Source organism: Neovison vison, chromosome 8, assembly GCF_020171115.1.
Source record: "Neovison vison isolate M4711 chromosome 8, ASM_NN_V1, whole genome shotgun sequence".
Lineage (NCBI taxonomy): Eukaryota > Metazoa > Chordata > Mammalia > Carnivora > Mustelidae > Neogale > Neogale vison.
The window spans coordinates 138,240,895-138,254,358 of record NC_058098.1 but is presented as its reverse complement, the minus strand read 5'-3'; the positions used below and the strand labels follow the sequence as shown (position 1 = coordinate 138,254,358).

The window sequence follows — 13,464 nt, the reverse complement described above, 5'->3', positions numbered from 1 at the left end:
TTTTTTAGGAATACAGAGAGTTTAATGTGCATTAACGAGAACAATATACAGCGTGTGCGGTCTCAGAAACATGCTGGCCGAAACACATGCTAGCAGCCGGAGCTGGAATTTTAAAAATAGCAATCTAACTTCTAATTAGGTATTTGACCAAGAAGATGCTAGAAGATACAAATGCCGGGTTATGTGGAGTTCATTGACATGCTTTTTGCTATACATTTGGGCTTTCATCTAGAATTTCATAAACAGAAAACTTCATTAAAACCAATTCAAACTTTACAACTACTAGGAAAGAAAACTGGCAGAGGTGAACATTTCTCTTCTCCAGCAACTGGTAGCAGGTTACTGAGTGGTAGGTAGTATCTTCTTGACCCCATTAGGTTTGGTGAGGAAGCCGAGCGTGAGAAGCTAACCAAATTGTCACGAGAAATGGTCTAGTGGGCAGGGTACTAAGACCTAGAGCCCTTGTTGCCTTGAAAGAAAACAAGGTAAATAAGTATAAAATAGATGTTAAAATTAGAAAATGATAGTGGGTAATCAAGACCATCTTAGTTATTTCAAACAGCTTCTTTGAATAATATGGAGCATGTAACTCTAGATTTAAGAGTAGAGTGTCATTTATTCAAATTTTAATAATTCGATTTGATATATTCACATATTGTTAAATCCTGGCAAAACTAAGCAAGGGCTCCTGATGTCTATCACTGGTGTAAATAGCACTACAAAAACCATATTCAGCCTCAGAAAGTTCAGGACTTAAGCGTGTTCTCTGTAAACAGATGACTGCTGACGACACTCCCTGGGCACATTCAGAATACCGTGTGCTGGGGGACAATCACACGGCCTTTACCCCACAGTATTGTGTAATTCACGTTTCTGCCAACTTTGGTCCTCACTCCAGTGAGATCAAATCATCGACATTTTCATGGGCTTGTTAAAGAGCTGTACTACTAAGAGTCTAGAAATAATTGTTCTTTCTTCTCCAGGACCCTTTTATATTCTTAAAAATTCTTTATTTTCTTAATGCCTCACTGTAATGGGAAATTCAGGGTGGAGCTAATCATACAAGCCACCCACGTCCCATTTAGGAAGTACTCTGCCCTGAGTTCGAGTAAAGCCAAGTCAGTGAAACCTTTCGGCCACCCCAGGGACCAGGGCACAGCAGACTCAGGACGGTGTAAACCAAGACTGTGCTTTACTAGTAATTTTACTTACAAAGCTTTGGCTGTGAAGTGGTTCATTTCCAGTGATGATTTTAGATGTTCTTACTTAACTCTGTTTCTTAAAGCGGTAAGAATACAAATTCTCTAATTGGTGAAAATTGTGTCCAACAGCTCGCTTAAAACTGGTTGACTTTGAAAACTAATTTTTTTACATACCTTAGTTTAAATTGGATCCTCTGAAGATGTATCTATTTCAAAGGCCGCATTTTCTTCCTAGACATGAAAGGGTTTAAAATTACGTAAGATTTTAACTTCTCTTTCTAGTTAATCAGTCTCAACCAAGGATTCTCAACCTTTCTGAAGTGCTGAACCATTAAAAGACCATCCAGTGTGGGCTCACTGTTATATATAAATTTCTATTTTTCAATTAATTTTCATAATTATGGCCTATGCTTGAAATTATGGGGTAGAGAAGGGTAGGCGCACCTCCACCTGGAAATTAAAAATACCATCATTTCAAATAGCCCGCCCCAGGCTAGATAGCCCTCACCAGTAACCCCAAGCAAGAAGTTTCCCCGCCTGCTTCTTCCCTTCTGCCAAGTGTCAGCGTAAGTCTAGAAGAGCAGGTAGGGAATAAGGGAACCAAGATGTTCAGTCTCAAGTGTTTGCCAAAGTTAATTTTATCGCACCTTCCCTTTTACCTGCTTTTCCCTCAATAATGTCACTCATCCACAAAGTGAAGGGGACAGTGACCTCTTTTCTGGGCAGTTGTGTTGATTTACTCAAGAGTGAGCCAGGAATTCAGAGATTTTTGAACTCGGGGATACTTCTAAATAGGCTGAGAATTCCTGTTGCAACCAAAAATTAAGTAGTCTTAAAACCTTTTAAGTTTAGTATTTTAGTCAGAAGAAAAAGAATTTAATTTCATTCAAACAGTATTTTCTAATGGTTAGTATTTGTAAGAAAAAAAATCATGATTAAAATGTATGTTACTGCAGCACTACAGCATGCAAATGATCTAAGGAGTTCTCAAGTTGAGAATTTCAGCAAATAAATTTCTAAAATTACTTGGTTAGGCAATTAAAATTATTGACTGCTAAAACTTACATAATAAAATATAACACAAAACCAGATTTTCCCATCAATTTTAGAAATGTTGATTCAGTTACAAATGGTTAAATTTCCCAGAATTTGGGTGCTGACCTTACACCCTCAGCGCTGTGAAAATTGTATCAATTGAGAGATGTCAATAGCTTCCTTCCATTTCCAGTCTCCCCTGCAGGAGGGCTGTACTCCTACCCACCACTCCACATGTCCAAGGTGAATGACTGGGCTTATTGTTCTGCTACGTGAACAGAACTACCCACGGCTTTCGGTGAAGGCAGAATGGTTTATAAAATACGGTAAAACTCTAAGTGACACAGAAGCGAAGGGACTGGCAAGATTAAAGCACCGATTTTCTTTTCTATCATGTTCCACCCAGCTTAAAGCAGAGTTTCGTATATGTGAGGACCAGACTGAGCTATACAGTATAAATAGATACACACACACACACACACACACATAGACATACAGATTCAAAGGGATGACGGTATGACTCAATACGCCATCTGGCTTGTCGACTTCTGTAACAGTATGAGAAGGAAAACTTTTCCATACTGCTCATATAATAATTAAGTTGACATCCTCCTAGGATCTGGACGAGCTACTTCCTGCAGCTACAGAAATGCCTGGTGGAGTGTCGTGCTGTGGGGCACTAACGCCCCAGCACAGCACCATTCAGGCTCGGGGACCGAGGAGCCAAGTTCCCTCCAAAGGACTAGTGGGGCAGCTCAGCACACGTCTGCCAGTTGTGTGCCTGCTCCACGAACCTGAACATCTTTCACAAACTGTACACACATACGACAAAACACACACACAAATTACTCTTTTATTTGTAATCAAATGTGAATCATCACTGTAGTGAATAAAAATTCATGAGTCAGAATAACATGCAATTTTTTTATTGTTCTCTAAATCTATTTGTACACTTAATACTCTAGTATTAACTTCACAAACAGCGTAAAGAATGTACGACAATGATATTAAGCTGCATCTACTCACCGGAAAAAGAACAAAATACTGCCTCTGAAATAATTACTAAGTATACAATATTGTGAACTAAACCACTATAAATACTAAAATGTTAACATTTCAATATATAATGTCAATAACATCCTGCCTTAAATTGGTTATGGTTAAAAACATTTGTTAAAGTCATGCAAAATAAACACTTTAAGGAAACGTTAGATTATACTCAAACATCAAGACAATGAAACCCCAAACAGCAACTATTCAGCACAATGACTGGTCAACTAAATAATTTATTCAGTGTATTAATAAAAATCTATTAAGTGAAAACTTTGGGTAATTGCACATTCTACGATCTCACCATCTACGATCTTATCTGTCACTGAAGATATACTGCCAAAATTAATTCTACATAAATAGGCTATGTTAAAACAACAACAAAAAAATTCAATGCATGATGACAGGGTCCACTTCTAGTCCATATGATACTTAAATGTAGTCATTCTCTTAACCCTGCTAACAATAAATGCAGTCTCACCAGTTTTATCTGCTTTTTACCCTTGCTTTGTTACATCTTAAAACTTCTTAAAGTATATCCTTTTTTACGGTCCTCCCCTGGGGTTAGCATGCTAGTTTTGGAATAGATGAAGTAGATGATATACTCTACCCTGGTATAGAAGGCATAATTTAATTTCACTTGATTAAATATTTCCTTGTCTTTGTCAAGTGACACTGACCTTTCTGATGTAATTATCTCCTCATTCTCTTGACCCATGAGTATCAGAGCCTATTATTACCTGTGTCTTCCTGATTCTCCAGAGAAAGAATTCATGTTTTTCCCTCTCACTGCTAGGCTAAGAAAAGTTGGGTACATGATTTAAAAGAGTCACAGAAGAGACCAGCATGGGTTCTCAAGCTGGTGGATGGGGTGAGAGCCACGTCTGGGATGTGGAGGCCAGCATCCAGGTCCCAGGCAGGTTCTCAGCCCCTCCCCACGGGCCACTCTCCTAGCAGCTCAGAAAGGTCTCATCACTGGGTCTCTATTTTGAACACTATTCATTCACCTTCTTATCAATTTTTAAAGCCCTTGTTAAACAATGTGTCTATTATATACAACACTGGTTCTCTATTTATGCAGTAATCTCTGGGCTACTCCATAACCTATAAATTCTCATCTTTTACCCTCGAAGAGCAAAATTTGCTTCTGGTTCATCTAATACCATGTCTTCCTTTGTATATTTGATGAGTGAATATTGTCCAAAAGGGGTCTCTAGCTTTCCATTTTCTTTGGCAAATCATGCCCTTTCTATCTAATAAGATATTTCTAACCTATTTTTATACTTAGATCTTGTCTCAAAAATTTTTATGAGGTTGTGTGCCAATGCAAGTTCCAATAACAATAGTGAGTTTTTAAGCTTCTAATTACAAAGACAGTGGAGGCTGACTGATCCATCGCCCCTTCTTACACTTTCCTCTGTGTATGGTGTATGCTTCTTTTACCAAAGACCTTCCCGTTCATTATTTGTGAATGAAGCGTACAAAGATGGCATGCACGGATGGCTTCATTATAAATGTGGGTCAATTTTGTCCCAGGGATAGAGTAATACTATTCTGCTTTTGCTCATTTCTCTTAAAGAATGCTTTCTCTTTCCTCTCCAAAGCCTGTACTATCAGAAGAGGCCACTGCATGGAGCTCTGAAGAATCCTTGGAGAGCCTCGTGTAACTTGAACGCTGGCTTCGCTTATGCGTCATGCTTTTGAGGTTTTCATTCTGAATTGCAGCTGGGTTGGAACTGGAACCAGGCCTCAGAAGGACCTGGGAAGTCTCCCTCGTTCCTTCCATTTCATCAAAATTCTGATTGGATCTGTTGGCCGGCGCAGTATTGTTGTTCAGAGTCATGGTACTGGGTGTTCGGTTCAGGTTGTAGGCTTTCTGACACGCTGGCCAGTTTTCTTCAGGACTGCTGGCTATCAAGCTACATTCGGAAGGGCTTTTCTTGTCTTCAGAACAAATGGACATCCGAGCTATAATTGGATCTTGCAGGCCGCTCAGGCTATGTGGTATCCCCCGTTTTCCACTGTGGCTATCATCTTCGAGCTCAATGAGATTCGCCTTTTCAAGCTGGGAATCATCAGCCCCTTCATTGTGAAGAGAATGATTGGGAGAACTTTCACTGGATCTCACTCCTGAATCAGATGAGTCTTTTTTGTCAAGGAGGGCATCTGACAAATACTCTTTGGCTTTAATGAAGGTTCTGATTGGCTCAGCACTGTGTTCTGGAGACTTTGATACTCTCTCTACTTTCCCTTCCACTTTTTTATCTTTATCATCTTTGAGCAGTGGAGTATTATCTGACTCTTCTGTCCCAGATTCATCCTCATCACTTGGAAGTTTTTGATAGCGCAGCCCACCTCCCTTAAGCTTCAACTCTGTCTGGAAGAGGCTGGACCTTTCTGAGGACTTCTTGCCAGGGAGCAGCTTACTGCCTGACTGGTCAGACTTCTCATCTTCTTCCGTGATGGGATCCAGGGGTGAGGCATCATTAGTGGAAACCCCTGATGACGAATAATCTATAACATCTCCCCTCTTCATTAAGAACGACTTCCTTCCATCATCTTGCTTTGGTTCACTATCCTTCCCTTTCTCTGGTTCTAGATTAGAGTGAATGGAGCCCCCTGATGAACTCTGACCCATATAGTACGTGCTATGTGGAGAAGATCTGCCACTAATTGTTGTGGAACCTGCACCCCCTTCTAACTGAGACATCTGAGCAATATATTCTCTATAGGCATCTCTATACTCGGCCTGCACCTTATCAGTAAGCTTTGAAATTTCAATACTGGAATCCTGGGAATTGAGACTCGAAAGACTTGGGGTTCTGCGAGTTTGTGACTGTGAAGACAGAAAAAAATAAATTTAAGATTTCAAATAAGCAAAAAAAAAAAAAGGCATAATAAATATCAACTTAGGAAATATATATATACACTCGGAATTTTTAAAGTCCTCAAAATACCAAATTCTTTTAAAAGAATTCTACATAACACAGTTTAATAAAAGCTGTGATCTTATGGATAATTTTACTGTTATTAAAAAGCTTTATATAAATTTTAATAATCTTAGTTTATTATTAATATTTAAAGGTATAATTAAAGGTTGTATTAACAAATAATCTTAGCACCTATTTTTATAATTTTAAACTGTTAGCTTTTATTTAAGGCAAAAGTCACCTTCATTGATAAAATACAAAAACTCCTCTTAGAAAAGACAAAGAAAACTAAAGGTATATTTCAAAAACAAAATACTCAAGTCTTCAATGTATGTTAAAAAGAACCTTTCTCTGATGAGCACTGGTTATTGTATGGATGTGCTGAATCACTATATTGTGCACCTGAAACTAAATTACATAGTATGTTAACTAACTGGAATTTTTAAAAATTTTAAATAAAAAAAAAAGAATTATTCACTAAATATTCTTGAAATTAAAAAAAAAGGAACCTTTCTCAACTTGTATGACATGTTTCTGTCAAATTTTAACTGAGTATGAAAATGTACTCTAAATGCCAAAAATAATAATTTAAAAGGAATAAAGTATAGGGAGCAACAGAAAAGACAGATACAGGATCCAAATGAACAGAAATGGGAGCCATGAGGCCAGCAGTTAGGTCCCAGTAAACAGAGAAATGAAGTATTCTTAAAAGTTTGATTTCCAATGTGAAGTTTCAGGATTTGAATTGCTTTAGATCTCAGAGAAGCTGATAAGGGAGGAGTAAAGAATACAGATTAGGAAAAAGAGAAGGGAAATGGAAAAAAAAAAAGAGAAGGGAAAAAGACCAAAACAATTCTACAAAGGGATAATAGTGAAGGCTGAAGCAAAGCAGCAGAAATAAGGCCCAGAGTCTTCCTCCCAAGGGGAGAAAATGGCCCGTCTCCTGAGAAGGTCTCCTGCAAGTGGCTTCGGCCTGTTCAGAGAGCGACCTCTCCGCTCTCAATGCAGTGTGTACACACCACTTGGGGGACCCCAGAGGTCTCAACAACTCTCATCAGAGCATCACAGGACGATGCCAGTGCCTCTCACTCTCGTTCCCACCAGTGTGTCCAGCGGGGCTTCCAGAGGCTCCATGATGTGTGAGGTCACAAGAGATTGAATGCAGAAGCAGATCTGGGGGGAAGGGGGAGTCTGATTGCTTTCTATTAAGCCAGGCATCAAAGAGATTTGCAAAGCAATCCCATTTTCACTAAAGTTTGTCTTGTTTTGGAAGATATTCCCATTTCTCATAAAAATGCTATTTATCTTAACACGTAAGTGGTTTATTTTTAAATAAACTAGTAAGTATTTTTAAAGTTTCTCAGTTTTTATTTCTAACGTAAAATACAGAATAAAATTTACATCAACAAAAGCCCTCTGGAGTCTTCAGTCATTTTTAAAAGTACAAGGGGACTGAGATTACAAGACCATTGCAGAGCTGCTGCATGAATGGGAAGGCTAGGAGCTCCCAGGTCACGGGAGGAGATAAAAGTGTGGAAAAGCAGAGAAGAGATTTCTTATGGAATGCTAAAAGGAATCCCAGGGAAAAGAAAGGAAGCACTACTGCAGAAACACAAGGACAAAGGGTCAAGTGTGAACTTATCTTCTTATAAAAGAAGGGAAGTTTTTTCTGTCAGTACCCAATTATAAAATAGTTTCCCAACATAAAGAAAAAGGCACCTAGTAACATAAAAACATAATGACAAGGACAAAAAAATGTTTTTAGTACCAAACCAAGCCCAACTGCCTTAAAACCGGTAGACCTACCAGGGGCTGCTTTCCCTAAACACGGCTCCCGTCAGCACCGCTTCTCTGGAGCTACTGAGTTTCCTCCCTGGCTTATCTCCTCTCTTTCCTGCATCCTACTCCATTTTCCCCTAGTTTATTTTTCTTATTTCCTCCTTACTCTTTCTCACGTGTCTCTCACTTTCCTCTTTATTCCTGATCCTTCTCTGGCTCTTGTCTGCTAAGAACATCCAAAGAAGAAACTCACCCATACCTGTTATCAGTCAACAGAAAGAAAATGAATATCCATGAACGCTGGGTATTGGTACTGAAAACCAGATGACACTGCTCAAAGGGATAATGTATGTGGCAATTTTCCAATACAGATGTATCTTAGCCACTGATGAATGAATTTAACAAGAAAACAGCAAGTGAAGCCTGAACTCTCACCAACCTAAGCAAACCAGTCCAGTTCCCACTTCCTCTCCGTGCCATTACCCTAGTTTACTGCTTTGACAGTTCTTGCCAATTTCCAAAAGTATCTTTTGTTTTGTTTTGTTTTACTCACTGTCCTCTTCAGAAAAATACAGTTCCTTAAGAATAGGTTTGGAACCCTCTCTCTTGTTCCTGAAGTACTCATTAAGTACTTTCCGAATGACTACATAAATGCACCAACATATTCTCAGTGAATTAAAATCGCCCTACTTCTCTTCGGGAATATGAAAAACAACATTTAATAAATACCTGCCAACTTAGATTACTGTGACGTGGGGCACCTTCATCTAGGCCAAGTGTATTCAGTTCTTCGAAGCTGAAATTCAGTGTGTAGGGAGTTTGACTGGAAAGCTCAGTATGCGGCAATTCGTTGTGTGAAGAGCGACGAGCAGATTCACCGTGAGGAACTGGGCCACTGTTGTTTTCACTAAGTAAACGTGGGTCTTCAGGGACCACTTGGTTTTCTGCATTTCTCATTTCTAGTACCTTTAACAGAAGAAAAAAATAACGTTAATATCCACACTGACAAATCACATTTTAGAAGCTTTAGAAATCATTTTTTAAAATAAAACATTATAAAGTTATTATAATGAAAATGAGAAAGCAGACTTCTGAGTTTCTAATGAATCTGAAATGTATCTGCTTATCTTTCATTTCAATTATACTAAAAGAAGTAATGGTAAAACCATCATACACATAGCATACTCTAATTTGACCATTACGTTACTACTTTAGTTTAAAATTTAATTGGAGAATGAAACAGGATGCAACTGTAGTGTGTCAAAGAGAACCAAAGCTGGAGAGTAGCTAATGTGGTAAAAGCATATTCTGATCAGAAACTACCACAGTGTGGGGAAAGAGACGTCAGGATAGAAAGGGCCACAATCCAGAAAGCAGCATGGATGAGAGGGCATTTATAGCAAGCTTTGGGGTGGAGATCTCTGGGTGGAAAATTGCTAGGAGGAAACATCAAGGTTAAGGGGGAATTCTGGCTGAACCAACTTGACAGGATTCTTGCTGACGGCAGGCCAGGGTGATCAGATATCAACTCCGGGGTGGTGGGGAATGAGGAGTTTCATCAGGGACCAAGGATGATCAGACAGTGAGCACGGGGGGTTGTTTCTAAACTGACTTAACATGATCTTTGTTAAAACTGGGCGATGCAGGGACGCCTGGGTGGCTCAGTTGGTTAAGCAGCTTGCCTTCGGCTCAGGTCATGATCCCAGCATCCTGGGATCGAGTCCCACATCGGGCTCCTTGCTTGGCAGGGAGCCTGATTCTCCCTCTGCCTCAGCCTGCCACTCTGTCTGCCTGTGCCTGCTCTCGCTCGTCTCTCTCTCTCTGACAAATAAAAAAACTCTTAAAAAAAAAAAAAAAAAAACTGGGCGATGCAGGCCTAACAAGGACAGACACCAAAGTCGAGGCCTAGAGGCCTGGGGAGGCCGACTAGAGGCAGTTCAAAGAGAAAGCCTTCGTCAATGAAAGCATGGAGAACTGGCAGGTCACCTCTTTACCAAGGTTCCAGGTGAAATACCCAAAGAAAAGGTTGCCACGTGCTGCTGCGTACATTGTGCATAACATAATAAACAAGGGTTGTACTTAAGTGTAAAATGCACTTGTTACAGGATTTTTAAAAATACATAAACATAGCAGTTTGGACCAGTAATGATAGCAGTTGCCTCATACAATATTATAAATAATTCTATAAACATAAAATATCTTACTGTGCTTCTAAAAAGGTGCCAGTCCCCAAAGTTCATACTCATCTCTTTCTTCAGTTCATCAATGTTACACTGAGCTAACACACGGCCATTTATGTTTGCCTGAATAAAAATAAAGACAAGTATAAAGACAAACAAAACAGGAGATATCTCAATTATTAGTGATTAAAAAGTACATTTACATTTAGTACTAAGAAAGTCATTACAGACTAGAAAATACTGACCTAAACAAGGTTACTATCATGTGTATTAAAATAATAAGCCAACTTACTTTGAACATCAGCTACTCTGTATTTTTCCAAGTGTCTTAGTCACACAAGTAAAACAAGTCACTCTTCAGGGACCAGCCCAGAGCCAGCCCTCCCAGCGATTTCCAAAACTACCTATACTCTGTCATGGGCAATAAACAAAACCATTAGTTTTTCTCCTCTAGTCTCGTAAAATATGAACAGGAACGAAGCTCCTGGGAGGGGACAAAGACATCTGTCCTTACAAGTATGTCAGTCACAGACAAAGTTCTAAATGAAGTAAGCTCTGACAAGCCTCTTTATCAGTTCCATTAGATAACTTCAGCCATAAAGAATGTCCACCCACTAAGTCCCCAATTTACTAAATTCACCAAAAATTACTGTGTCACTATTGGGTCTAACTCTAATTTCTGCCAAAGGAGAAGAGATGGAATTTTCTTTATTAATAATAGGTGGCTTGCTGATTTTACAAAATACAAAACCTGGCTTTGTTAACTGTGGTAAAATGATAGAATACTTTGCTTAAAATTGATGCAATGTTCAGTCTCTGGGAGAATTCTGAAGACATGAGTGTACACAGCAGGCCTGTGACAGAGGTCCTGCTGCAGAAACGCAAGGCAGTTCGCCCCATTTAAGAGGCCAGGTGCTAAGATGGGCCTCCAAAGCCAGGGCCTCAGGCAGAACTGAGTGGGAAGAAGATGCTGTCATAATGGAAACAAAATTGCCCAGGATTCAAACTGGAGGCCTCACCCTTTCCTGACACTACCCCAACTGCCCGAAGGAGTCAGGTTTGCACCTTGGAAAGGCAGGGTGCTTGATGCTTTCGCAAACAGGGATAAGCACTAACCACATCTGCAAGGAAACCGACATAAACGTACTTTTGTTTCCTAAACGTAGGTTTAGATTAGTAAAATGGTATCTATACATGCTCATAATTCTTTACAAAACTTTTCAGATGCCATTCTTTAAAGTATGCAAACATGAGAGGCTTGTTCTTAATGTTCACTGTAGTTTTCTGCTAGGAAAAGCATAAAAAGCATACATAGTAGAAGTATCTACTATAACAGGGACACAGCCTTGTACAATATGGGAAGCCTTCCCGAACCCCGGGCAACACTGTCCAACTTTGCAGTAGCTACTAGAAGGGCAAGAACAGACCTAGGAAGAAAGAAACTTCCTCCAATGTGTTAGTCTTACAAACCAGACCAAATCTGATGTTCATCAGATGGAACATATTCATCAGTCCTATTGAGACATGAAAGTAACAGTTTGGGGAAAATGAAGCAAGTGTGGCTTATTCTGATAATTATTAAGTCACAAATAAATAATGCAATAAACAAATACCCCAAAAAAGCCTTGAAGGGTTCTGTACTGCGCTCCGGAGACATGAGCTGCCGTGCCTCTAACTGTGAAGCTCCGCAGAGCTCTGTTCTTCCCACCACGGCATTTTGACTTACATTAGGTCATTTAAAAAATAACATTGTGATACGGCTACTTTATTTTCTTTTATCCATTTATAAACTGAGGAATAACAGGGCAATTTTAGGGTACAAAATAGTAAGAATCATGTTTCCATTTGGAGCGTTCCTATTCCAACAGAGAATCCAACTTTCAGAAGCTAAAACTGCAGCGTTCATCGTCCACGGAGCCCACCCCACACGCGCTCAGGCCGCTGTGAGTGGGCAGGTAAATGTGTACATCACCTTTTTGATGGTTGCGCAATACTGAGGCAGCATACTCTGGTCCAGACCTTCTATTTGTTTCAGTTTCTCGCATACTGCATCCACATTCATTGAATTCAGTGATACCACTGCTCCTGAGGCTGGGCCTGACCCCTAGATGAGCCATGGAAGAGGACGTGTGAACAGCATTTAGTGCCGGAGGCACGAAGCACATGAGAGAGAAACACTCGTGGAGTTGCACAGTGAAGTACTCTGATTAATAACACATTTTCAGACTAAAGCTAAAAACAGCAAATGTGTGTAGTATGGGAAATGCCATTAAGGGATAGATTTAACTACTGTTTTACTTTAAGGAGTAGCTTGTATTATAGCAAATATAGCCTGATCACAACCACTTTTCTAAGAAGACAAAACATGCCATGAATCAAGCACAGGCTAACTTATCAAATGTTTACAGTCTGACTACAGAAGAATAGGGTATAGCCCTTAAGGAGGGGGTTAAAAAAAAAAGGAACAAAGGGAAAATTACTGATGCCTATATTATAAAAATACAAAATGCAAAAATAAAATCTATGAAATAATTTTTAAGTGCCTATAGTAAACAGCTTTTTTTTTAAAGATTTTATTTATTTATTTGACAGAAAGAGATTACAAGTAAGCAGAGAGGCAGTCAGAGAGAGGAGGAAGCAGGCTCCCTGCTGAGCAGAGAGCCCTGTGGGGCTTGATCCCAGGACCCTGGGATCATGACCTGAGCCGAAGGCAGAGGCTTTAACCCACTGAGCCACCCAGGCACCCCTATAGTAAACAGCTTTAAATGTCTCTACGTACAGCTCAAGTTTTCAGATCCTGATATTTTATATCCAAGGAATTTAAAACTTCCCTTTAAGAATCTATACAACCGGGCTCTCTGCTCGGCAGGGAGCCTGCTTTCTCTCCTCTCTCTGCCTGCCTCTCTGCCTACTTGTGATCTCTGTCAAATAAATAAATAAAATCTTAAAAAAAAAAAATCTATACAATAAGCATATAAACATAAAACAAATTACTTCTTAACACATGTAAAAGTAAATACAATCTATTAAAATTTGGTCTCATTTAAAAGAAAAATCACAACAATAAATAATCTAGTATTTACTTAGAAGAAAACTGTTTTTTTTTTCTTTTTTTTTTAGAAGAAAACTGTTTTTTGAATGTGGTGACATACTACAGAAGTATTTGCCCCGTGGTCCATTACATATGGTCATTCACGGATATGGACACTGAGGTCTAATGAGGTTAAATTTTGGGTTCAAAGTCACAGAACAAATAGCTGGTTAGTAGAAGATTTGGGCCAGAAGCCT

At 39.3% G+C, this 13,464-nt stretch overlaps 1 protein-coding gene across 11 annotated transcripts in view; it reads right to left on the bottom strand.

The window, feature by feature from the left end:
* KIDINS220 (kinase D interacting substrate 220) overlaps nucleotides 1–13,464 on the bottom strand; it is a 95,984-nt gene continuing 82,520 nt past the window's right edge. For 7 of the 11 annotated variants that reach the window (XM_044262114.1, XM_044262117.1, XM_044262118.1 and 4 more), the window contains 4 exons: nucleotides 12,149–12,280; nucleotides 10,201–10,299; nucleotides 8,726–8,962; nucleotides 3,148–6,123 (listed from right to left, as the gene is read on the bottom strand). In XM_044262114.1, the coding sequence (XP_044118049.1) occupies nucleotides 4,861–6,123; nucleotides 8,726–8,962; nucleotides 10,201–10,299; nucleotides 12,149–12,280 (1,731 nt within the window). In that variant the 3' untranslated portion in view covers nucleotides 3,148–4,860. Of the gene's footprint in view, nucleotides 470–1,376; nucleotides 1,434–3,147; nucleotides 6,124–8,725; nucleotides 8,963–10,200; nucleotides 10,300–12,148; nucleotides 12,281–13,464 lie in introns of those variants that run through there. The other 4 variants (XM_044262122.1, XM_044262124.1, XM_044262123.1 and 1 more) reach the window with 1 other exon arrangement.